The 25,462-nt window shown below is 53.2% G+C and overlaps 3 protein-coding genes across 5 annotated transcripts in view; 1 reads left to right on the top strand and 2 right to left on the bottom strand.

Moving 5' to 3' along the window:
• Positions 1 to 1,863: 1,863 nt before the first annotated feature.
• DFFB (DNA fragmentation factor subunit beta) lies at positions 1,864 to 17,176 on the bottom strand. 2 transcript variants are annotated; one of them, XM_041772382.1, is made up of 7 exons: positions 16,887 to 17,176; positions 14,844 to 14,970; positions 9,301 to 9,534; positions 8,442 to 8,521; positions 8,170 to 8,340; positions 6,346 to 6,446; positions 1,864 to 3,104 (listed from the first exon to the last, which is right to left on the bottom strand). In XM_041772382.1, exons 1-7 carry the CDS (start codon positions 17,007 to 17,009, stop codon positions 2,870 to 2,872), a joined length of 1,071 nt encoding a protein of 356 aa, XP_041628316.1. In that variant the 5' UTR covers positions 17,010 to 17,176; the 3' UTR covers positions 1,864 to 2,869. The 2 variants fall into 2 exon arrangements, with proteins under 2 accessions (XP_041628316.1, XP_041628317.1); XM_041772383.1 differs by having other exon boundaries at positions 9,301 to 9,489.
• Positions 17,177 to 17,310: 134 nt separating this feature from the next.
• On the bottom strand, positions 17,311 to 19,565 carry LOC121500940 (vegetative cell wall protein gp1-like). Its single transcript, XM_041773031.1, has 2 exons — positions 19,545 to 19,565; positions 17,311 to 18,075 (listed from the first exon to the last, which is right to left on the bottom strand). The coding sequence occupies exons 1-2, from the start codon at positions 19,563 to 19,565 to the stop codon at positions 17,311 to 17,313; spliced, it is 786 nt and encodes a 261-aa protein (XP_041628965.1).
• The window catches only part of CEP104 (centrosomal protein 104), a 35,838-nt gene continuing 27,760 nt past the window's right edge, over positions 17,385 to 25,462 (top strand). The window contains exons 1-4 of one of the 2 annotated variants that reach the window (XM_041771670.1): positions 17,385 to 17,604; positions 21,903 to 22,028; positions 23,306 to 23,479; positions 23,876 to 24,014. In XM_041771670.1, coding sequence (XP_041627604.1) covers positions 21,916 to 22,028; positions 23,306 to 23,479; positions 23,876 to 24,014 — 426 coding nt within the window. In that variant the 5' untranslated portion in view covers positions 17,385 to 17,604; positions 21,903 to 21,915. Of the gene's footprint in view, positions 17,605 to 21,902; positions 22,029 to 23,305; positions 23,480 to 23,875; positions 24,015 to 25,462 lie in introns of those variants that run through there. The other variant, XM_041771671.1, reaches the window with a different exon arrangement.

The following is a 25,462-nucleotide window of genomic DNA, read 5'->3' as shown; positions in this document are numbered from 1 at the left end:
TGGTTACTTCAAGGTGAGACACAGTGTTCCCACAAGAAAAGGCCAAGTGTCCCCTGGGAGCAAGCACAGACTGTGGGGAGCTGGGGAGACACGCTGGTCATGTGCCATGGGACAGCACAGCAGAAACGTCACCTGGAGGTCCCGCACAGGATGACTTCAGCAACACCGAAGAAGTGGCCCAGAGCCTTGGGACAAGATCAAGTTTCAGGAAGCATATTAACACAGCTGATAAGATGACTTTAGTTATGAGTTCTTGGTGATCGATCCTGCCTCGGTTGTCTGCCAGCATTTAAAATAATTGCCAAGTCCTGGCACTATTAAGAGTGTGAACTTCTGGAATCACTCCCTGAGGTTGGTCTTCACAAAATGACCTACACGTGGCTGGGTGAGCCGTGTAGAGACTAGTAGAGCCATCCTGCCACCCTGACTTCAGCGCCCCTTGTGCACCTTGTGGACCTTTAGACCAGTATCAGGCCTGATGCTCCCCACCACTCCCAGAACTCAGGAAAGAAGCCACGATACTCACAGTCCTGCTTATCACAGGGAAAGGACACGTAGGGCAAAGTGCGAGGGGAACCGCCTCCAGCGACAGCTTCATTCTGCAGCCACCTGGAAGCTAACCGGGGCCCTACTAGGGTCAGTCACACAGGCTCCTCGGGTCCCAGCCCCACCCAGGTCCCTGCCGCTGAGGGGGCCTAGGGTCTCCTGTGCACAGACCCCCCCCACCCAGGACAGGGTGGTTCCAAGCCACAGCCCTGGCTCTCCATCCCGGCACCCTCTCCCCCTCCTCAGCTGCCATCTGAGGCCAATGGCCACTGCCCCGCTCCTGTAAGCTGCAGGACCAGGGTCTGGAGGTCATCTTGCGGCCTTGCTGACCAAAGAGCCTGGCCCACGGCAAGTGGATGGCCTGCCAGTACAAAGGACCTCCTGCCTGGGTGTCACGGCAGTCCTGCGCCCACAGATCACCGGACTCTATGCTCCCAGCTCCTCAATTTTTCCTCCCAACTGCACCAACCTGGGAGTCTAAGGGTGACACAACTCCTGCCTGGGGACACCACTCCCGTCTGTAACAGTCACCCAGCATCCAGGCTGAGGGCCCCAAAACAAGCAAACTCAACCACATCACAACCAGGATAGCCTTGCAGCTCTTGCTCCAAGTCTGCTCTGTGTCACCAAAGACTGGATTCCTGGTGTCCAGCCTCCCAAGGGGATGAAAGTGCCAATCAGAAAGGTGAGCAGGACTGGCTCCCTGCAGTAGGAGTCTGCTTCTCCCTTTTCCTCTGCCCCCCTATGCCCCCCCCCAACTCGTGCTCCCTCCCTCTCTCTCAATAAAAATTTTTAGAAAGGTAAGCAGGAGCTTGTGTGGGAGCGGAGGGCAGTGGGGGAGAGAGCGAAGTCCTAGCCGATCAAATCTCAAAGCCCAGCCAGGTGGGTGGCACCTGCAGTGCTCTGGGCTGGAAGAAGGCGGGCAGCCTGACAGATCAGCAAAGACAGCACCAGGGGCACTTCCCGACAGCTCAACGGGTGGCACTATCCTGCGGGGCCAGGTGAATACCAGGTGCTGACAGGCACTGCTATGGCCCCACTTGCAGGACTGGCTCATTCCAAGATACTGCTATTTCAGTGAAGAAAATGGAATGATTTGGGGCACCTGATGAGCATCTGCCTTCAGCTCAGGTTGTGATCCCAGGGGTTCTGGGATCGAGTCCCATACCAAGCTCCTGCAGGAAGCCTGCTTCTCCCTCTGTCTATGTCTCTGCCTCTCTCTCTCTGTGTGTCTCTCATGAATAAATAAATAAGTAAACCTTTTTAAAAAGAGAGAAAAATAAAGGAAAAAAAAGAAAGAAAATGGAATGATTTGCATTTTTTAAAAAATCACCCTTTATTTTTATCCTTATTATCATCCCCAGACAGTGCAAACTTTTTTTGATGTGTCTACTTATGAAAATATTACTTTTTATGATTATACAAATATAAAATTCAAATATTACAATCTGCATGACTTTAAAAAGTATTTTAAAAGATTATGAAATAAAGGCTTATTTCAAAAACTTCAAGTTTTATAAAATACATGATTTAGAAAATTAGCCCTTTGTAATCCAGCACACCTCCACCACGTCCCCAGGGTTACTGCTGTCCAGACAGTGTGTTTGCTTGCAGATTCCTGCGTGCACTAACACACTCGTGTGACACACATGCACAGCCGGTTACAAACCTGCAGGTCACACTGCACGGTAAAGTCACTGGCTGCCTCATGTGCCTGACACACAGCCCCTGTTTTGTACATAAAAACACAAAACGGCTACACGGCTTCGCATGATGTCGACGGGTAAGACTGAGTCATGACATTGGACCACTTCCAATTCACAACAACAGCAACTTCCAGTGGGTTCAACACAATACCACAGTCAGCCCATCCCCTACGGACACACACAGGGAGGGTTTCCTGTTCTCTGAATCATAAACGACACGATAGCACGTGTCTTTGCATGAGCTTTATGGAATACAAACCTTTTACCCCAAATGAGCTAGAGCAATCGGAAATGTCCAGACACTAGAGCTCCACATCCGCCGTGGAGCGGAGACTGGCACAGACATCTGGCCTGATGCCGTGTCAGTGTGGAGGCCACTCTGTGCGTGCATAGCCGCAGGACATCAGGGCAGGTGGGCCCCTGCACTGAGGAGTGTGGCTCGTCACTGCCAACCCACACGTGTCCCTGCAGTGCATCAAACTTGTCCCTGGGCGCTTGGGCTCTCAGAGGTACAGAAACTGATTCAGAAACATGAGGTCAAAGTCTGTGGCCCCTGAAGGTTTCCTAGGAGCCTCTGGGATCATGCACAGGCCAGGGCAGGAGGCACCTGCAGCCCGTCACTGGCACTTCTGGGCTGGCCGCCGCCTCTTGGACTTCGTCGGCAGTTTGTAGATCCTGTGTGGGTCACAGCTGAGCTTGTGGGTGGTTTTCTTATGGCAGGCGATATGGACCAACTTCAGGTTCTCAGAGGTGAAGAGCAGGCTGTAAAAGTACTCCCAGGCCACTTCTCTGCCATCTCGCTCTGTAACGGCCTCCGCCAGTGCAGGGACCACTGTGCGCTTCTTTTCTATTCTGCAAAGGAAGGGAGAGCCGGTCACTGTGTGCTGTCCCATGGCACCTGCCAGGATGCCTGCTGTTACAGCACAGAGACACTTCCATCAGCTTCTGCTCGGCCACTGATGCTGAAATGGGAACCACCATGAGGGGGCTTACAGGAAAAGACACAGCACAGCGGTTCAGAATTCAGAAGGCACCACACCCAGAAACACCCCGAAGGAACAGCACAGCAGGGACACCTCGTTTGGCTGTCTGCAGGAGGAGGTCTGGGTGACAGTCCTTTACAGGGTCCTCACCACATGTGGCCATGCCTGCTGGCCCAGCCTAGGACCCACAGAACGGCTGGGGCCGTGCACACCTTCCAGTCCTGGCAAGTACACAGGAGGAGAGGAGTCAAGCCCGGTGTCCTCGCCGTGAGGCAGAAGCGCCTCCTCAACAGCTGCAGAAATGAAGCTGAGCCACCCCATCCTCCCTGGAGAGAGTCGCTGGAAGGGCTGAGGTCTCTTTCCAACCCAAGCCTCGTGCTTGTGTGTGTCCATGCTGCTTTGTGCAAATCTGTTTCACTTATAAACAAACTACTCAAAGGCCCATGTACTGGGGCACCTGGGTGGCTCAGTGGGTGAAGCGTCTGCCTTTAGCTCAGGTCGTGATCTCCGGTCCTAGGATCGAGTCCTGCATCCATGAGGCTCCCTGCTCAGGGGGAGTCTGGTCCTCACTTTCCCTCCGACCTGCCCCACTGCTCATTCTCTCTCTCTAATAAGTAGATGAAATCTTAAAAAAAAAAAAAAAAAAAAAAAAAAAAAAAAAAAAAAAAAAAAAACGCCATGTACTAACAGGTACAGAGGCTTGTAGACCGACAAGAAAGAACCAGAAATAATACCACAGCTAGGAGGGCTGCCAGCAGCATGGCAGACCAGACCACAGAGACTCATGTCCCTACAGCACAGAGAAACGCTGAATAAATGGGAAAAGAAGTACATACATACATAAGATCACAAGAACGAAGGGGACCCCCACTGCCAGAAGCAGAGATGCCCACACTTGATCTTTAGGGGCGAGCCACCCTCCTGCATCCTACCAGGACTGCGTCTAGAAGGGGCCCAAAGGGAGAGCTGGAGAGGTAAGACAGAGACCCCACTCCAGCCATCAGTGCAGGAAGGGGAGTGGCAGGGAGCCGAGAGCTCTGGAGACGGAGAATAAGCCACCCCATCAGCCCCCTCTTGTGGCATACCCAGCCCTGGGGCAGTGGCTTCTGGGGGTTGGTGTGGCAGGGCTCCTGCTGACCCTGACCACTCCATGGATGTGCTGGCTAGAGGGGTGGCTGGGGGCCAGGCTCCCCCTAGGCACCTCTCACTCTCAAGGAGCCAAGTCAGGCCCCTCCCTGGTGATAGCAGCGCCCAAAACAACAAGACCCCTGAGCAAGCATCCTGTCTGCTGGCCTCAAGTGGCCGGGCCTTCTTCAGTAAGGGGAGGGGTGGGGAGGACACACAGCTTCAGGCACCAGGAGGCCAGATTTGGGGAGCAACAACAGCATGACCGTTTCCATGGTCACCCAGAAAACCAGGACCATAGGCTCACCCTTGACACTGCCACATGGAGCAGCAGCCAAACAAGGAATCAATACTCCATTGTTTCAGAGCCACTGAAAGCCCAGTGTCCTGTAGAAACAGAGACAAAACCAGTCTTTGGGGACAGGACGAGCCAGTGCACCTAGGACGCCAACCGAAAACAATTCCCATGGAGGACGAACTCAGAATCCAGGCACACCGTCACCAGGAGCTCACAGCAACAGGCAAGGGGGTTACAGCCATGGACGGCCCTGAGAAAGCCAGGGTACAGCACCCTGAGACACAACACTGAGAGGTTAGGGAGAGGAATCCAGACCACCCCCCTCCTGACACCCACTGTAAAGGGCAGGGCCCCACGAGACCTCCCACCTCTGCTCCCTTGTCTGCACTCTGCTCCAGGCTGGCCTGCTCCCCCACTTTCAAGCTGGGACTGACCTCTAGATGGGTGGCCCCATGCCCCAGCCTGTCATGGAAAGTGGCAGACAGTAGCAGTAGTAGGAGAGCCCAGATGTCATCTTGTGGTGCTCAGGGCCAGACAGAAGGGGTGAGACCCCAGGCCCTCCCCAGAGGGGATCTCTGCCCCCCAGCTCCACCACCAGGAAAGCCCTTCTCACCTGGGTGTGCACCCCCATCCCCGTGCCCCAGTAATGGTGGGCAGGGCCCAAGAATCTGCCTTCCTGATCATCCCCAGCTACTGCTGCCAGCCCATGGACCACATCTATGTGGCCCAGAACCGGATACCATGCAGCTTAGCCCTGAACCGGCGCTCACCCCAGGTGGTCTTATAACTGGAAATCAGACCAGAAATGCCTACCAGTTCAGAAATGCAGATGCAAATGACATTCTAGTCACAGAATGAAGCACTCTGCACCTGGGAAACAAGCACCCCAGCCCTACGAACGCATCACAGGATGAATAAGCACAGTGCAGTGTCACCACTGGTGACCCTATCATGTCCATTTTCATGGATGAAAGGTCTGTACCAACAGGTATCAGAAGAAGATGTACGAACATCAGAAGAGCGGTTCCTGGGTGTCGAAGGGGATGGACACAGAGAGGTAGGAAGGCAGCCTCGACTGTCCCTGACCCCTGGATGCATCCAGTCCCATCTGATTCCCAAAAGTGGTTTAGCCACTTGAAGGGCATCAAAGATGTTTGTCTTCATAAAGCAGAGACAAGGACACCATTATATTCCAGGAAAGCACCTCAGCTAACATAACAGTTTTATTTCTGCTCTTAGAATGAGCTCATATACACAGAACAATCCTGCTGGCCCTCACTCATCCAGGTGAAAGCCAGAGATGCCCTACACACGAGAACGACCCGGAGCACCTGCCTTGAGCTCATCCTGGCTGAGGCGGAGATGGCCCCAGAGTGCAACGCCATGACAGCACCCACTGGGCCCCACAGATGGGAGCCTGACGGGATAGGGGCACGTGCGCCACGTCTCCATCAGCTCCTGTCACAGCCACCATGCTGAAGGACACCTCATCACGCAGGTGAGGAGCCTGCACCTGGCACCCCATCCACCCCACACATCCAGAACATCTCTGAGTCCATAACCCACAGCTCAGCACATGAAACATGACGCAGCCGGCAAGCCACGGATGCCACGGCTGGGAGAGGCCCCCACAGGCACTCTTTCGGTCTGGGCATATAGTTCTGACCTCAACAGAATGCGTACTCACATGTGGTCCAAGTTCCACGTGCTGAAGAGGACCCGGCTCTCCCGGTTACCATAGGGATTGATGGAGTGTTTGGATGCACAGCTGTCCACGTCAAAAGGACCCTAGGCCGAAAGACAACAGTGAAGTCCACGAAGCGAGCTCAGCTCTCACTGCTGGTCTCATATCAAGCTGAGGAGCTGAGAAGGTCCTACCCCATGGGAGATTCAGTCCTGGTAAACGGCGAGCTGTCTGGGGCAATTAGGAATTCTGTCCTTGGAATGGCAGCCCCCTTTCCCTCGTTACCCCCAGTACCATACTCCGCAGTGGCTAGGGGGGCAGGCTGGCTCCTGCCATTGTTAGGAATGCCAGCTTTCCAACTGTGCGCCTCCTGGGTCTCCACCCAGACAGACCCACTGTCTCCAGCCCACTCCACATGCCTGCAGGCACACGCCATCCCCCTCCTCCATGGCATGGCCCACGCACTGGCTGCTTCCTTTCTGTCTGCCCCACGAGCCCTTCCCAATATTTCCCTACAATCCCAACACAGAGGCTGGGCGTCAGAGACATCAGTCTGGACTGCCCGGCTTCGGTTTCCCCATGGCTGGCGTTCCTGGCCATTCTGCAGCTTCAGTCACTCCTTCGCAGATATCTGCTGAGCACACGCCACGTGCCATGGCCCCCACCCGCCGTCTGATGCTCCAGTCACCCCCAAGGTGTGCAGCTCTCCAACAGAGCCCACTGCCCCCACTTCCCTACCCTCATCCCTTTGCAGGGTCACCTGTCCACTCCCACATCCTTCAACCTGGCTTTAAAGTGTCACTCCCTCCCTGAAGTCCCCAGCTCACCCTACTGAGGACTGTCCTGTCTCCTGAGGGCCTACACAGCCTCCCAGCTCCAAGCCCACTGCCCTCACTCACTTACAGACCTCAGAGCCTCAAGCCTCCCAAATTCAGGGTGAAGCTTTTCATCTTTGCCCCTCCCCCGTGAAACACCTGGGCTCAGGTGACGCTCATGGAGAGTACTACAGTCATTCGGAGGCTAATATACAGTTGGTTGGGAAGAAGGGGTGTCCTGCTAGTCAGGACCCATCACCCACAGAAGGAACCGCCCAGGCAGAAGCACAGGGAGCCCATCTGTGGGAGAGAGGCCATGCCCACCTCCAGGGCCTGCTCTGTACCTTCAGTGGCAATACAAACACCATCAGTGCAGGAAGGAGATTTTACTGGAAATGCAAAGGGGCCCAGATACTTGCTGAAGCCCAGGAGGCCAGGAAGGAGGAGAGGGCGGCAGGACAGCCCCTGCCAGTCCTTGCAAAGACCACCAGCTCCAAGCCCCTAAACTTGAGACCCAGGTTGGTACCACCTGTTGGGAAGTGGTGCCTCTGTAATTTCTCCAAGTGTCCAGGAGGAAGCCCAGAACACTGCTTCCAGCTGGTGTGACGCCACCAGATCACATCTGGCCACAAATCCTGACATCTGCATTGCCATCCAGAAAGCTTCCCCAGGGACACACCGCTTTTCAGAGGCTGTGAAACTGTCCTTATTGCCCAGTACCCTCCTCCCAAGGGAAGACTCCACTCCTGGTGCAGCTGTGCACTCCTGACCACATCAGCAGCACCCCAGGGAAGCCATCAGAGGGCTTGCCAAACCAGCCACTGGGGGCCGAGGGGCATCTTACACCGACCATCTGGTGGGGAGGTAGGGGTTCAAATGCCAGAGATTGGAGATCCAATGGCTGAGCTGACCCTCCCGTCAGGCCAAGGCCCAGAGGGCTGCCAGAGAAGAAGCCACAGGAGGCTGGCTCAGCATCCCCTGGGTGGCCCCAGATCCATGGCCCACGGCGCACCTGGCAGCAGAACCAGCCTTCTGGGGTGCAGAGCCGGAGGCCCGCCCTGGCTCCTCTGTCAAAGTAGCTGCCATTGTATTGCACCGCCCTCAGCTTCTGGCACATGAGATCAACGATGCGGGTATACTCCCCTTGGGCCTCCTTGCCGACAGTGGGGGCATACGAGTTCACCTGCAGGAAGTCAAAGGACAGGGCTTGACACAGGAGCACAAGGTCCCCAGGCCCACAAGGTCCCCAGGCCCACAGTCTGGCAGGCTCCCACATCCACCTACCTCTCTCAGGTAGCTCCGGATCCGGCTCTCGCAGCTGTACCTCAGGTACCCAGACTTACTCTGGAATCGAGACTCTAAGCCTGGAACCAGAGAAGACAAGACGGCTCTGGAGTCCATGGCCAAGCTCTCCCGGCAGCAGGCCATGCATACCGCCGGCCTCAGCTGAGAAACATGCTGTGTTCTGCTCACAGACTCTGGTTCTTTTTGCCTGGGGAGGGTCCCCTGAGCCCCCTGCATGGGCATCCAAGTCCAAGGGGCTGCAGACTCACAGGGCCTCTCCGGCAGGCTTCAAGGCCAGCCCCAAGGTGACGCACCGTGGGTCCATGGCCAGGTGATGGACAAGCAAGTGTGGTCCAGCCACACAGGGGAGCTGGAGCCAGCCTAAAGAAGTGAGAAGCCCTTCAGGGAATCATTCAGGGGATGAGGTCCCATGCCACATGGGACCCCTGAGAGCGGCCAGGCTCAGGACCCCCCCGTGTGATCCCGTCTGAGGCCCTAGGGGAGTCAGAGCAGAGACAGGTGCCAAGGGCCACAGTGCGGACCTGGGGGGAGGGGCAGTGCCAAATAGGCACACCGTCTCAGGGGAGGAACCTGAGAAAGTTCTGGAGACAGACAGTGGTGATGGCGGCACACCACGGCAAATGTGCTCAACTCCATTAAACTACATACTCACGGTAGTTAAAGTGGAAAATTTTATGTTACACACACTTTTCCACAGTGAAGAAATGAAAAGGCCGGTGCCAGGGCTGAGAGCAGAGGGACCCGGGGAGCCCCTGGCCCGGGAACTGGGATGGGATCTGGTGGTCTCCACGCGGCGGCGGCTCCAAGCAAGCCCTCCCACTCCCAGCACCCCCGCTACCTTCGAACCATGGTGGGTCCTCGGCCCTGGTCTCGGCCGCAATGTTCTCGCTGATGGTGTGCAGGAGGTCAGCCAGCAGCTTCTGCCGCAGTGGGGCCCGCTCGTCTGAGAGCAGCTGCCGAGCGGCCTGGATGAGCCCCGCGGACGGCCTGTGGAACGCGCTGAGGAAGCCACTGATGTCACTCACATCTGCCAGCAGGAGGAGGACCAGATAGAAGAGCCAGTTCCCGGGTGCTGCCGCAGGAAGACAGGGAGCTGCCAGCCACGAGAACCGGCTCTCCGCACATCCAGCACCGCCTCGCTTCTGGAACTGCTAAACCTCAGGGCTGCCCTGGGCCCCAATCCTCGCCCAGACATCAGCCAGCCACCTCACCCCCACCTCGGGGCCTGGGCCCCTCTGCCTGCCCCTCAGAGGTCAGACGAGGAGGGGATGGCACTCAAGCAAGTCTCTGCCCTTCTCTTCCCCAAATGAAACCTCCTGCATCCTGGGGTCTCCTTCCAGACCTTCCTCCAGATCTGCCTACCATGGTGCTGCCTGCAGCTGAGCAAGCGCTGAGCAGCCAGCAAAGCCAGAGTCTTCCACAAGCCCCTACGACACCTCAGACAGCAGCAGGGGCAGTGTGCACAAGGACCCCACGCCCAGGGGGGTCGTCCCAGGGACAAGAGGCTGGTCAGTGCTCGAAAATCAATCAGTATGATTGGCCCTCAATGGCTAAAGACAAAAAGTCCCATGATCATATCCACTGATGCAGAAAGACTGGGGAGAAACTCTTCCAGGCCGAGGGCTTAGAGAGAAGTTTCCAGACAACGTGGGGAGCGTGAGCACAAGAGGAAGGCTCAGACAACATGGGCTGCATCCAAATGGAAAACATCCACTCCCTGAAACAGCCTGCTCCAGGGATGCAAAGACAAGAGACAAGGCAGGAGATACCCGTGAACCACACATCTCACAGAAGACTCGTATCCAGAACACATCGTGAGAGAAACCCCGAAACCCAATGGTTAAAAACTCCAATGAGAAGACAGACAAGACAAATGGATAAAGAACGGTCTCCTCCCCAGGGAGGACAGGTGGCCGGCCAACCAGCCCAGGGACAGACAGCTGGCCGTGCCCCTACAGGGGTGCAAAGCTGCCCGCACCGGAAATGGCCCCACACACCCATCAGGGTGGTTGGGCAGAAGACAGCCTTCCAGCCCACCCGGCCACAGAACGAGCGTCACCACTCCAGGACACAGTCTGTTTCTCTGTTTTATTTTTTTTTTAAGATTTTATTTATTTATTTATTAGAGAGAGAGAGAGAGAGAGAGAGAGAGAGAGAGGCAGAGACACAGGCAGAGGGAGAAGCAGGCTCCATGCAGGGAGCCCGATGCGGGACTCAATCCCGGGTCTCCAGGATCACACCCTGGGCTGAAGTCAGTGCTAAACCGCTGAGCCACCGGGGCTGCCGTTTCTGTTTTAAAACACACACACACACACACTCCCCACTTTATTGAGAGGTGACCCCCACACTTCATAATTCACCCAATGGAAAGGCACACCCCATGTTCCCTAGTATGTTCTCAGAGCTGTGCCCCCATCTGCACATCCAACTCAGTGCATCTGCATCACCTCAGAAACAAGTCCTGCACCTGTCAGCTGGATCCCTCTCCCTGCATTCCCTGCCCCCAGCCCGAAACAACCACTGGTCACTTCCAGCCTCTGTAGACATCTCTGTTCCAGACATTTCAATACAGACATTTCAATACAAACAGACCATACGATACATGATCTGTAGTTGCCTCCCTTCCCCTGGTGTGATGCATGCAGGGGTCGTCCACGCAGGGGCAGCGTCAGCACCCGGTCCCTTTCCCTGTCAGTATACAGCCCATGGGGCTAATGCACCACACTGTTCATCCATGTGTCTGTCTGTGGACACTGCAGCACTTCCACCTTTTGGCCATTAGGAACAAAGCGTCTGTGAATAATCACGCGCAAGTCTTCGTGTGGAAATGGCTTTTGTCTCTCTGGGGTGTACCCTAGCGGTGGGACTGCAGGGTCACAGCTGATTCTATTCAGTTGCAGGAGCCACCCACCTGGCCCCTGCGGCAGCTGCATCTTACACCTTCCAGCAGCACACTAGTGTCCCAGTTCCCCCCTTGCCCTCACCAGCATGTTACTGGCCCAGCAGGTGTGAGGTGGGGCCTCACTGTGGGTGTGGTTGGCATTCCCCAATGACTAATGATATTGAGCATCTTCCCATGGGCTTATTTGCCACCTGAATATCTTCCTTGGAGAAATGTCTATTCAGAACCTTTGCCCAGTTTTATATTAGGTTCCTCTATTGCTGGATTATTTATTCTAGACAAGTCCCTTACCAGATACATGATTTGCAAATTTCTTGTCCCATTCTGTGGGTTATCTTTTCACCTTCTTGATGGCAGCACAAAAGCCTTACACTCAAAAGTCAAATTTACTTACTTATTTTCTTTAGTGGTTCTTGTCATATCTAAGAATCCTTAGTCAAATTCAAGGTCATGAAGACTGACCACTGTGTTTTCTGCTAAGGGTTTTATATTTTTAGGTCTTGCATTTAGGTCATTTACCCATTTTGAGTTGATTGGGTGCCAGCTGAGGGTCCAGCCCATCCTTTGGCATGTGGATGTCCCGTTGTTCCCGCACCACTTATTAAAGAGATTATCCTTTCCCCGACTGGATGGTCTCAGCACCCTTGTCACCATCAGCTGATCACAGATGCATGAGTTCATTGCTGGACTATCTTCTAGTCCAATATCTTGACGGCTGCTACTTTGAAGTAAGTTCTTAAATTAGGAGGTGTGGGGATCCCTGGATGGCTCAGTGGTTTGGTGCCTGCCTTCGGCCCAGGGCATGATCCTGGAGTCCCGGGATTGAGTCCCACATCTGAGTTCCCTGCATGAAGCCTGCTTCTCCCTCTGCCTATGTCTCTCCCTCTCTCTCTCTCTCTCTCTCTTTCTCTCTCTCTCTGTGTCTCTCATGAATAAAAAAAATAAAATCTTTAAATAAATAGATGATAGATAGATAGATAGATAGATAGATAGATAGATAGATAGATAAGGAAGGGTGAGTGCTCTTCCTATGTTCTTTCTCAAGATTACATATGTATCATGGATTAGAATCAGCTTTCTGGAAGGGAACCAGCTGGAATTCCAAAAGGGACTGGTTTGATCTGCAGGTCAATTTGAGAAATGCTGACATCCTAACGCATTAAACCTTCTGACCCACAAACATAGTATGTTTTCCCATATACTCAAATCCTTATTTTCGGGCACCCTGGTGGCTCAGCAGTTTGGCGCCTGCCTTCGGCCTAGGGTGTGATCCTGGGGACCCCGAATCGAGTCCCACATCGAGCTCCCTGCATGGAGCCTGCTTCTCCCTCTGCCTGTGTCTCCGCCTCTCTCTCTGTGTCTCTCATAAATAAATAAATAAAATATTTTTTTTTAAATCCTTATTTTCTTGGAACAATATTTTATAGTTTTCAGAATAGTAGTTTTGGACTTCTTTTGTTATTATCTTATTCCTAAGTATTTTATTCTGTTTTCATCTTTATGTTATTCATTGCAAGCGTATAGGAACAAAGTTGGGTTTTTCATATTGATCCTGTATCCTGCAACATTACTGAACTCACTGATCAGTCATAATAGTTTTTTAGTGGACTCCTTAAAATGTTCTATACACGAGATCACAGTGTCTGGATGCCTTTATTTTTCTTGACTAACTGCCCTGTGTAAAACCTCTAGTACAATGTTAAATAGAAGTGACAAGCACAGACATCCTTGTCTTTAAAAACAAAACATATACTTACGGCACCCAGCATTTGTACTCCTAGACATTTATTCCGAAGAAATGCAAACTTCCACCCACACGAAAACCTGTAGGCAACTGGCCCCATGGGCTTTAAACATAATACCCCAAAACTGGAAGCTAAAACGTCTCTCAGTAGGTGAATGGGTAAACAAATGGAGGCACAGCTATGTCTTAAAATGATGAAGTGATGAAGAGGAACACACACCACTTAGATGGATCTCAGCAGCTTACTGTGAGTGAGAAAAGCCCATCTCAAAAGATTATAGTGTGATTCCATTTCCCTAATGTTCTTGAAATGACAACATTACAGAGATGGAGAACACATCAGTGGTCGCCAAGGTTGAGGAATGGCATGATTATAAAGGGGCAGCATGCAGGAGAACTTTGTGGTGGCAGATGGGACACCTCTGCAATGCTGACGGCAGCGGCAAACACATAAACCCACATGGTGATAAATGACACAGAGCACATGTCCTGGACCAGTGTCAGCCTCCTGATTTGGATGTTGTATTACAACTATATCAACTGTACCTTTTAGGGGACACTGTCTTTGTAACTTCCTATGAATCCATCACTGTTTCAAAATAAGCAATTTAAACTTCTTTTTCCAAAGAAGTTTACCAAGTGAAAGGACTAGTGGTCTCACTGGAGAGAGGGGGATAAAGTGCCAGAGACAGACAGACAGAGGAAGGGGGGTGGCACGGGGGAAGGACGGAGGGAGACAAGGAGGGGTAGGTGGGAGTAGGGATGGGAGCAGCCCAGCCTGGTCTGCTCTCAACTACACCATGAAATGGGAAAGAGTAGGAACAGAGAAAGATTCTGAGGACCACAACTCTGTACTGCCCAGCCCCACCTCCTACACGGGACCATCCCAGGCGGCATCAAGCTGACTCTGCTTTCTGGCTCTTCCTCTAGAAGGACAAGGCCCCACAGAGCAAGAGCACTTGCAACCTCAGAGCACACACCAGACATCTCACCCCTCACTGCTGGCAGCATTGTCCCAACCGCAGGGCAGAGCCACAAACACACTTCTCTAGGGCTTCCTTCTGCCCCTTAGGCCAAAGAGGCAGATATCTCCATCCTCAGGGCTCCCGCTTCTTTCCTGGGGCACCAGAAACATCTCCTGAAATGTAAGCCACTTTGCAAAAGAGCCATAACAACCCTCCTAGGAGGAGAGCACACACACTTTGCCACCGACCTACAGATCCAGTGTGGAGCTCATCATCCTGCAGACACCCACAGAGAATCATCCCTGGAAACCATGGCTCTGCTAAGGCCCCAACATGACAGCATGTCAGCAAACAGCACAAAAGAACAGACAGTGAGCACAACCCGAGCCACCACCCCTTCCATCAGAGCCACAGGGCCCAATGGCACAGAACAGGGCCACTCTCTGGCTCTGCCTTACCACAAACCCCTGCGGGTCCCAACCCCCAAACCCCTCCCTTTTGCCCTCAGGAGTTATGAGTATATCTCAGAAGAACATAAAATTTAAATAACTTAGAAAAGAAAATAAAACACTTAAAATCCCCAACTGGGCCCCTGGGCAAGAGGAGAGGCAGCTCCACCATCTAAGCGTGCTCCTTGATGCTCAGGGCTTGCCCCTCCAGAGTTGTGAGCAGAAAGACCCTCTCCTTCCCAGGCAGCTGTCCACAGCACCTCCAGCACCTCCAAAGCCAGTGCAGCGTCACTGCTGCCCTCCCACGTCCCCGCCACTTACAGCCTTGCCAGGTCTGGCCCGAGGTGAGAAGCACCAGCTCCGAGTTGTCAGGCACACTCCAGAAGTAATCTCCAGTTAGCTCTGTACCATCTTCGTAGAGGCACAGACGGGAGCCGGCGACAGGGAGCTGCGGAGAGGGAGGGCAGGGCAGGATGCTTAGGCACTGGGTCTCTGGCAGGCCCACCCTGGGAGTGGTAACCTGAGGCCTTTCCACCTGCGGTCCTCACAAACAGCAAGAACAAAGTACATTTTGCTCAGGATGCCGTCTGCATTCTACAGGTGGAGAGTGCTGGGGTCTAAGGCACGCACGTGTCATAACAGACACCTACTACACAGGTTGCTCTAAACAGTGACAAATCACGTGAACATACATACATAGTGGTGACTACTGTGCAAGACTCACCACATAGACCCTTTCAAAATTGGCTCCTTAAGGGCACTTAAAAGCCAAGCCTGTTTCAGAAAATAATGCCTGACTGCTTCCACTAAGCCCATAAACACATCCCCATCGTGAGGGCACAGCACCTGACTGGCGTCAGGACACACCTACTGAAGGCACTCTGTTTTCTTGGGCAATGATTAATTAAGGAGAACATCTTACTGAAAATGACTCATCGCCTCTCTCTGACAAAGCGTAACCAGCACACAGTGCCACTACTTTGCAGGCACTTGCTAGACATTGATCAGCTTTATGAACGTTTATGGCAACTCCTCATGCACCTGCACCTCACACATACACACACCCACAACCAGCAATGCTCCAAGTCCAAGTCCAGTCAAGAAAACAAATGCAGTTAAGAATCCGGTAAGAATGATGACTGAAATCCCTGGAACAATAGTGCTAGCAGGGCCTTTAGTGCCCTCTGAGCACAAATCCTTCATTTTACAGAAACGGATACTGAGGCCCAGAGAGGCCAGGTGGGCTGTGCCCTGGAACCCAGAGCAAATTAGCGGGTGTGTGCTAGACTCTCAGGCCAGACCTGCCATGATCCTCATAGTCAGAAGAGGGAGGTCCCAGATCCCTCCACAAATTCCTGCTGAAGGGGGCTTGAGTAACTAGAGGAAAAAGTCTGAGGAGGCACCAGGTCCCCGGAACCCAGCCCCACACCTCCAGGTGGAGGCATCCGGTCCCAGACCCCAGTCCTGCAGTCCCAGGTAGAAGCACCCAGTCCTGGACCCCCGCCTCTCCCACCTCCAGATGGAGGCATCTGGTCCCAGACCCCAGCCTCCCGCACCTGCAGGTGGAGGCACCAGGTCCCCGGACCCCAGCCTCTCGCACCTCCAGGTGGAAGCAGCCGGTCCCCGGACCCCAGTCCAGGTGGAAGCACCCGGTCCTGGTCCCCAGCCTCTCGCACCTCCAGGTAGAGGCATCTGGTCCCAGACCTCAGCCTCTCGCACCTCCAGGTGGAAGCACCCGGTCCCGGACCCCAGCCTCTCGCACCTCCAGGTGGAAGCACCCGGTCCCGGACCCCCGGAGGCATCCGGTCCCAGACCCCAGTCCTGCAGTCCCAGGTAGAAGCACCCAGTCCTGGACCCCCGCCTCTCCCACCTCCAGATGGAGGCATCTGGTCCCAGACCCCAGCCTCCCGCACCTGCAGGTGGAGGCACCAGGTCCCCGGACCCCAGCCTCTCGCACCTCCAGGTGGAAGCAGCCGGTCCCCGGACCCCAGTCCAGGTGGAAGCACCCGGTCCTGGTCCCCAGCCTCTCGCACCTCCAGGTAGAGGCATCTGGTCCCAGACCTCAGCCTCTCGCACCTCCAGGTGGAAGCACCCGGTCCCGGACCCCAGCCTCTCGCACCTCCAGGTGGAAGCACCCGGTCCCGGACCCCAGTCCAGGTGGAAGCACCCGGTCCTGGCCCCCAGCCTCTCGCACCTCCAGGTGGAGGCATCTAGTCCCAGATCCCAGCCTCCCGCACCTGCAGGTGGAGGCATCCGGTCCCCAGACTCCAGTCCTGCACTTCCAGGTGGAAGCACCAGGTCCTGGACCCCAGCCTCTCGCACCTGCAGGTGGAAGCACCCGGTCCCCGGACCCCAGCCCGGCACCTGCAGGTGGAGGCACCCCTTCTTCAGCACCTCCTGGCAGCTCCTCCCCGCCACCCCAAACTTCTTCTGGCTGTGCAGAGCCCGCAGCTTGAACGTCTTGGGCTTCCGGAACACCGCAGACATCCTCAGGGCCTCAGACCCCGCCGGAGGCACCTGCTTGTCGGGCCGCTCAGCCTAGTTCTCGCCCGGGCCGCAGACACGAGCTGAGCGACCGGGATCCTGCGCCCGGGTGGGCTCTGCCGCGGGCACCAAGGCCGCGCGGAGTTCCCGGGAAACTCCATTACCCAGAAGGCCCGGGGACGCGGAGGCGCGGCCCCGCCTTGTGCGCAGGCGCCGTCCCCCGGAGACTCCATTACCCAGAAGGCCCCGGGACGCGGAGGCTCGGCCCCGCCTTGTGCGCAGGCGCCGTCCCCCGGAGACTCCATTACCCAGAAGGCCCCGGGACGCGGAGGCGCGGCCCCGCCTTGTGCGCAGGCGCAGCCCAGCCCGGCCCGGCCCGCCTGGTTGTCATGAGAGCGGCGGCCGCGGCCCTGGCGCTGGGCGCAGGCGGCCGCGGCTGCTCCTCGGCGGCCACCGCCGCTGCGGCTCGGGGGTGCGGGCCGGCCGGGGACTGCGGAGGAGGCGCCGCCTGAGCTCCGGAAGGCGCTGCCGAGGGGCGGCGGAGGGCCCTGGGGGTCGTGCACGCGCCGAGGTCCGGGCGGGCCTTCCGCTCTGACAGGTACCCCGAACCCCGACTACGCGCGGGCCGGGGCTGCGGGGCCTGGGGCTGGGCCCGGGGTCGGGGTGCGGGGCCTGCAGAGGTGGGCGCGGCCGGGGGTCCGGGGAGCGGCCTGCAGAGGTGGGCGCGGCCGGGGGTGGTGGGGAGGGCTGCAGAGGTGGGCGCGGCCGGGGGTCCGGGGGTGCGGGGCCTGCAGAGGTGGGCGCGGCCGGGGGTCGGGGCCTGGGGCTGGGCCCGGGGTCGGGGGAGGGGAGACTGTCGAGGTGGGCGCGGCCGGGGGTCCGGGGGTGCAGGGCCTGCAGAGGTGGGCGCGGCCGGGGATCCGGGGTCGGGGAGGCCTGTCGAGGTGGGCGCGGCCGGGGGTCGGGGCCTGGGGCTGGGCCCGGGGTTGGGGGGCGGCCTGTCGAGGTGGCGCGGTCGGAGGACCGGGGACGCGGCCGCGGGCGGGGAGCTCGCCCCCAGGGGGTGCCCCTGCCGGAGCGGGCACCGCCAGCCACAACCGAGGTCTGGTCTGCGGCGGCCTCGAGCTGGCGCCGGACCTAGCTGACGGTGACCCGGAGCCCCGACGCGCCCTGTGCGGGTTCAGCGCTGCTCTGCTCGCCCACCCCCTCCGTTTGGTGCCGGTTCAGTTTCGGATACGCTCTGCGGCACTTTCAGGCTTTAGGATTACTTGACCAAACATTATTTGCACTTGTAACGTTTAAGTTTCCCTAAAAAGAGAAGTGGAAGCAAGGTTTATCTCCTGGTCTTGTAGCAAAATGTTGGGAAGTTGCCGAATTATTTCAGTTTACCTTCTTAGATGTCAACAATCCTGATACACAGTTGGAAAGACACGTGTTGATAGCCGCAGTGAAGGAACGGCTGAGCTATCCTCCTCCATGCAGGCACCGGCCTGGTAGCAAGGGAACCCAGGACAGCAGTGGCTGCTTGGGGCCCTGCGTGCTGATGGCTGAGTTTCAACAGAGCTTTGATTTTTGTCGGAATGTTAGCGGTGATTTTTATAGTCTGATAGCAGCATCCTTTAGTGACACCTCCACTATCATGTAACACTCTCAAAGGTTTCCACAAATATTCTGGTACGAGGTGGAAGGGCTTTGGAAGAGAGTGGCCATAAAGGAATGCTTTCCAATACTTAAAACAAGGTGATGTCTCTACAGTGCCAGGGCATTCCTCCTACCTGATTCCTACACACCAGTACTTTGTTTGGGATTTATTGAGGCAATATAGTATAGTGGACATAACCCCTATTTGGATTTCAAAGGTCCTATTTTAAGTCTTAGAACCTTAGCAGAGGGTATTGGCCAAGATCAGAGACTCTGGAACCCAACCAGCTAAAATCACTCTGCCTACATGGCTTGCTAGTCTTACAGCCTTGAGCAAGGGCTCTCAGTACCTCGATTTCACATCTCTAAAGCTGGTATGACGACAAACCTGTCAGAGTTGTTATGAAGGCACACGTATGTGTCTAGTGTTGAGGTCGGCCCTTGGCACACAATAAGTGCATTAAAGGTAGTGTCTATCTGCAAGCGAGAGCACTCTGTAAAGGAATATACGTGGGGCAATGTGCATGGTGTTTCAAATTTTAGAATTTCAAGAAATATAATCATGTTCAGTTGAAAATATTTAGTAGATACCTACTAATTTCAAGGTGGAATAGGGCGTAATGGTCCCTGCTCTTAAAGATGACAGAAAAATTTGAGAAATTCAGAACAGAGAGAGAGATAACTGATTTTTAGTTAAGCTTGCCTTGACTTTAGAATGCGTGACAGGAACTAAGGGTTTGAACAGCAGATTGGGTCAGGACACAGTTGACCCTTCCGCCCTGGACAGGGAGCACATGAAGAGCTCTGAGTTAGGACACAGATACTGATGACCCCAGTTGGGCTTGAGAAGGAACACAGTATAGCTGGGAGCAGGGGGAGTGCTCCAGGTGGGGAGACCTGGCCACAGTCCACTGTCATCCTGTAGAAGAGACAGTGGGGTGGAGAAGAGTGGATTCGGCCATAGTCTATCACCTGAAAGGCAGGACCAATAAGACTTGGCACTTGAGGGATGGGGAGTGGGACAGAGGGTAAGTCTGCTAAGAGCCCAAGGCTGTGGAAGACAAATCCCACTCCTGGTGGGAATGCAGGTGGGGCTCTATAGCACACCCTGTGTATAATCACACTCATTCAGTTTTTGTGCTTGGTTTCCTTTATTTTCTGAGTGAGTTTACTTTAGCATTCCTCTGCTGTACTGTGACATCCTTCATTGTCAAAAATTACAATCTTTAATGGTGGTTTATTCTATTTCTAATGCTTGTGTTCATATACTCTAAGAGGATTGGCAAGTAGCAGTTAATAATTTATTGATGTAGGCCTTTTGTTTTTTGTTTTGTTTTGTTTTTAAAGATCTTATTTATTCGTGGGAGACAGAGAAAGAGACACAGGCAGAGGGAGGAGCAGACTCCACGCAGGGGGGCCCAAGGTGGGACTCAATCCCAGGACTCTAGGATCATGCCCCAGGCCAAAGGCAGGCGCCAAACCCCTGAGCCACCCAGGGATCCCCTGATGTAGGCCTTTTGAGGTTCTAAATGAAAGTAAAAGAAAGATCTAGATCATGTATCAAACATATTAAAATAAGCAAAATTTCATTTAGGATATATCTATATGTTACTTGCTATTCAGAATTTCAATTGACAGTATGTCCTATCCCAGAGAACATTCTGGAGAATTCTTTGTTTTCTCTTAGTGAGGATGGGGTTTCATGTTGCAGATACTTAAACCTAGTTCACATTGGCTTACTGTAGGGGAATTTGATTGGCTCCAGAACTGGAAAATAAGCAGAAGTTCATGAGTAGTTTGGGCCTTAAATGTGGCTGAACCTCAGGGTTCCCAAGACAGCTGTTTCCTCATGTCTACCTGTTCTTTGGCAGAACCTCCTCACTGGTGGCTGTCAGTAGCTCCTGGAAATATTCTTAAAAAAAACGATTTTATTTATTTATTCATGATAGACATAGAGAGAGAGAGGCAGAGACACAGGCAGAGGGAGAAGCAGGCTCCATGCCGGGAGCACAATGCAGGACTCGATCCCGGGACTCCAGGATCGTGCCCTGGGCCAAAGGCAGGCACCAAACCTCTGAGCCACCCAGGGATCCCCTCCCAGAAATATTCTGTGCCTGCAGCCCCAGCAAAAAAGCTTCTCTTTCCCGGTAGCCCCAGCAGAGGCCCGGGATAGAGTCACATCAGTCCAGTTTGGGTCCTGCTCTCATGTTGCCATCCCTGAACCAGCTGCTGAGGTTCAGGAACCCACAGTCTGACCAAGCCTGGGAGCGGTGCAGGTAGAAACTGCAATTGAGGTGCTGTTTCCAAACCAGGATAGGATGGATGCTGAGCAGGCATGACCAGACATCACAACACCCACCCTCAAAATGATATTCAACTATGAGCAGTTCACTAAACAATGACATAAAAAGTTCATCCAACCAATATTTAAATATCTCCTCAAGCAGCCCCCAGGTGTACTTTCTGCACCTGGCATATCTCCCTGTAGTCCTGCCTTCCTTGCTTGAGCCATACAATTGCATTCAGCAGTTGTCATGATGTTGATTAACCCACCCTTTCCTCCCATATTTTTGTGTAACTTATTAACACACTGGTTATATTAGTTTCTTAACTAATATAAAAAACTTGGTGTTTTTATCTTAACAAAACTCTTTGTTTTTGCTGTAACAAACTGCCACAAGCCAGATGACTTAGAAGCCCGTGGTCAGGGTGTCTGCAGGGCCATGCTCCTTGTAAAGGCTCCACAGGAGGATCATCCCATCTTCTGGTGCTGACAGCACTCCTGGGTCCTCCTTGGCTTCTGCTCCGATCTCTTGATCTTCGCCTTGGCTGTGTGCGTGTCTGTGCCTCTCAGATGGACACCAGTGCTTCCGTATCAGGGCCCACCGTCCTCCAGCATGACCTCGTTTTCACCTTATTACATCTGTAGAGACCTTATTTCCAATAAAGGTCATATTCACAGGTCCTGGGAGTTAGGACTTCATCCTATTTTGGGGGGAGACACAATTCAACCCACAACACTTGTCAAATTTTTAAGACATACTTTTGGAAAAAGTGAAGAAAAATGGTACCTTAAATAGAGTTAGAGGCTCCCATGAGAAATACTTAAAACCTAGATTCCTTCAGAGATGGGAAAATTCTGACATGTTGTGAATTATTTTGTCTATGAGCAAGGCATGAGCTAACACGTTCAATGTGATAAAACGTTCCCAAGTTCCTTTATCTTAAAGAAGTCTTTCCTGTCTTTATAAACAGCCCAGCGTCCAGGATGCCCCACAAGATTGGCTTCGTTGTGGTCAGCTCCTCTGGACATGAAGATGGCTTCAGTGCCCGGGAACTAATGATCCACGCACCAACCGTCAGCGGGTGGAGGTCACCGAGGTGGGCCAGACTGCGTCTGTGGCTAGGGTGGCAGGCTCCTTTCATTGGACACTTCTGCTTGTATTAATGACTCAAGCCTCAGAACCATGTGGTGGTTAGCATGCTGCAGTGCCGTCTGTGCAGTGATGGCATGGGTTTTTTCCTTAGGTTTTTGAAGAAAATTTGTTGGACCCTTTCCCCTAATAACATTTACTGACATTCACCTAATAAATGTGCAAGTAGGGCGCCCTGGCGCAGGTGAGGAGGGGGTGAATGAGAGAGCTGTGCTGGTGGCCACAGACAGCTCCTATGTGATGTTTGCCAAGGGCAGCCAAGTGGTGGCTTGGTTGCTGAGAAGGATGTGGGGTCACAGGAGGGGTTTCTTAAAATGGGGGTGGAGGGGTGGGTTCCAGAGTGTGTGTGTGTGTGCTGATGGGAGTGATGGGGAGAGAAAAGCCAGGGTGGGGACAGGCTGGCCCTGGTGCAGTTTGGGGTGTGGGTGGGGGATGAGGCCCCAGCAGGGATGCTATTCCATTTGGGGAGCAGTAGGAACAGCCCCATGTGAGGCTCCTGCTTTCTCAACAGTGGTATGTAGGGCTGCTAGGAGAGGTGGCAGAGAAGGGAGGGAGCATGGCCAGGAGGCAGGAGTGGGCTCACCCAGGAGGCCACTGGGTCCTGTCCAGCTGTTCCATCCTTTGCTGCTTCCCCCTGCCCAGGCCTTGGACACCCCAGTGTCTTAGTAATCCAGTGCTTTCCAGCCCAGCATATGTAGTATCTACTGTCTGGGGCACTGTGCTCTGTTGCTAAGTCATGATCAGCTCTGCAGTGTGAGGTCTTTGTCGACACTGGTTCTCCAGCTCCTTCTCATGTAGATTTTTAACGTGCTCTGTCACTTACTAAGCAAAAGTAGAAGTTCCACTGTGGGCAGTTGTAGGCTTCTACTGCAGACTGCCAAGCACACATTATAGGCACACGTCCCTCAGGATTCTCTAAGCAGGTGGCTTTCCTGAAGCATTTGGGTTCCTGTGGAAAAATCCTTTGGCTCTTTCTTGCCCACTAGTACAGCCTCTTACGACTGATGTTGTTTATCTCATGTTGAACTTCATTTCAAATGGTTTTCCCACTACCAGAAGCATGATTCACATAAGGCAGCAGGCAGATGCAGTCTGCACTGGAGCTTCAGCTCCACCACAGGCAGATCTCAGACACAGCACTCACAGACCACTTCGCTGCGTGCAGAGCACCGCATATGCAGCCAGAACCCGCGCATGTGAAAAACCAAATGTGTTTGCTTTCAGATTTTGCCAGTTTCCACAAGAAATTGTTCTTCAGATGGTGGAGAGGTGTCGAATCAGGAAACTGCAACTGCTTGCCCACCAGTACATGATCCCCAGTAAAGTGGAGTTCTACATCAGTGAGAGCCTGCCCGAGTACTTCGTGCCCTACCAGGCTGAGCGCTTTCGAAGACTTGGGTAAGGGTGAGAGTGAAGGCTCGTGTTGGGAACTTTTAACCTGACTCTCCCTGTGTCAGAGCCGTGGGAATGAAGGGACCACCCCTTGATTTTGGTCCTGGGTCACAGACTCCCATGTGCTCAAGCACATTTCTGAGCAGCTGCCACACCGAGATGTGCTCTATTAGCAGTGCTGTCCATCTGTTGCTAGCATTTGTCTCTGCTTTTCAGATGCAGAACTCATTTTAAGAAAACTGGTTAGAATACAGTTTCTGGGCTTCTCCCTAGGTTTTCCCTTCAGACTTTAATTAATTTAAACTTTGATTTAAACCCGTTGAGCTCAGTAGGAGCAGAGGCCAGTTTCATTGCACACACATTTCCTGTCCTCATGGTTCCAATGTGTGCTCTCTCTTTCAGCTATGTTTCTCTCTGTGACAACGAGAAGACAGGCTGTAAAGCCCGGGAGCTGAAGTCAGTGTACGTGGATGCAGTAGGACAGTTTCTTAAGCTGATTTTTCATGAGAACCATGTCAACAAGTACAACATATACAATCAGGTGAGACACGTGCCCTCACCCAGACTGCTCCCTATCTCCTTGCAGCATTATAGGGGCCTGCACCCCTGGGCAAAGGTATTTCAAATCTTTTTTTAAGACAGTAACTTTTATGGAAGAATATTAAGCTCTTCTGGAGCTGTGCTATGCGATCAGGAGCTGCTGCCCCACACCACAGATACACACTGGGAGCCTGGCCAACCCAAGTACGATGGGCCACTCAGGCTAACTGGATACTCGAACTCAAAGACTTTGTGTGGATAATGGAATCAGTTATAGAGTGAAATGATAAATTGTGGTGATCTTGGGTTTAAAATTAACATCATCTGCTTTTTACAAAGTTTTACTGTGTCCACTAGAAAAATTATCCGTGTGGCTTGCATGGTTTCTGTTAGGTGACAGTCTTCTGGATAAACGTATAAACCTTTAAGAGATAAATCCCCTGGTAGAACTTGGGGGTATGATTTCATGGTACAGGCAGCCCAGCTCTAAGTCCTCATTCTTAATCTCTCCCTCCCTCCCCTTGTCTTTCTGTTCCTTTTTCTTGTCTTTTAGTTTTGTTTTGGATTTGGCATGATTGATGTAGTAGAAATCAGTTGTGTCCAAAGCAGACTCATAATTAGCATGGATATTGACAGCACTCCCTGCTCCCTCCAAGAGGAGTGGAAACATTCCTTCCACCAAATCAGAGTTTTAAACCCAGCAAGTAGGTTGAGGAGAGCTCTGAGATGCAGTTCCATTGCTTGGTCTGCCGCAACAGTGCTTGACTGTAAACCTGAAGATTGATCGCTAACGTGCTTCTACCTCAGCCCACCACCCTGTTGCTCAGTTCCACTGCAGTGATGTTCAAGGAAGGGAGGGTGTCAGGTGGAGCCACTGGCCCAGACAAACTGAGCTGTGCTAATGCAGGCCTTCAGTCCATTGTCTAGATTACCAAGATTGAGTAGATGGAACCCAATACTGGACTGTGAGTGGATGGTTTGCTGTGGCGCTGTGTTAAAACTGTGGAGGTTTTTAGCCATTATTGTTTTAATGTACTTTAGATATTAAAATAGCCACTTGAGGGATGCCTGAGTGACTCAGCCAGTTAAACATCTGCCTTTGGCTCAGGTCATGATCCCGAGGTCCTGAGATCAAGCCCCAGGTCAGGTTCCCTGGTCATTGAAGAGCCTGCTTCTCCCTCTCCCTCTGCCTGCTCCCCCTGCTTGTGCTCTCTCGCATGAGCACTTTCTCTCTTAAATAGATAAAATCTTTTTAAAAAATTAAAAATTAAACAGCCACTTGATTAGGTGTTAGAATATTACCTTGTATAATTTACAGGAATTAGTAATAATAATTCTATAGCTTGACATTTTACAGTTAATATATTTTGGTGTACATCATCCCTCTTGATGACAGTATAGTATGAACAAGCAGATTGTAATAAAGGGGATAAGTCATTGCCAAAATTT

This window comes from Vulpes lagopus, chromosome 10 (genome assembly GCF_018345385.1).
Source record: "Vulpes lagopus strain Blue_001 chromosome 10, ASM1834538v1, whole genome shotgun sequence".
In the NCBI taxonomy this organism is placed as follows: domain Eukaryota; kingdom Metazoa; phylum Chordata; class Mammalia; order Carnivora; family Canidae; genus Vulpes; species Vulpes lagopus.
Note: the sequence above shows the minus strand (reverse complement) of the source record. Positions and strands in the feature narration are given on the sequence as shown.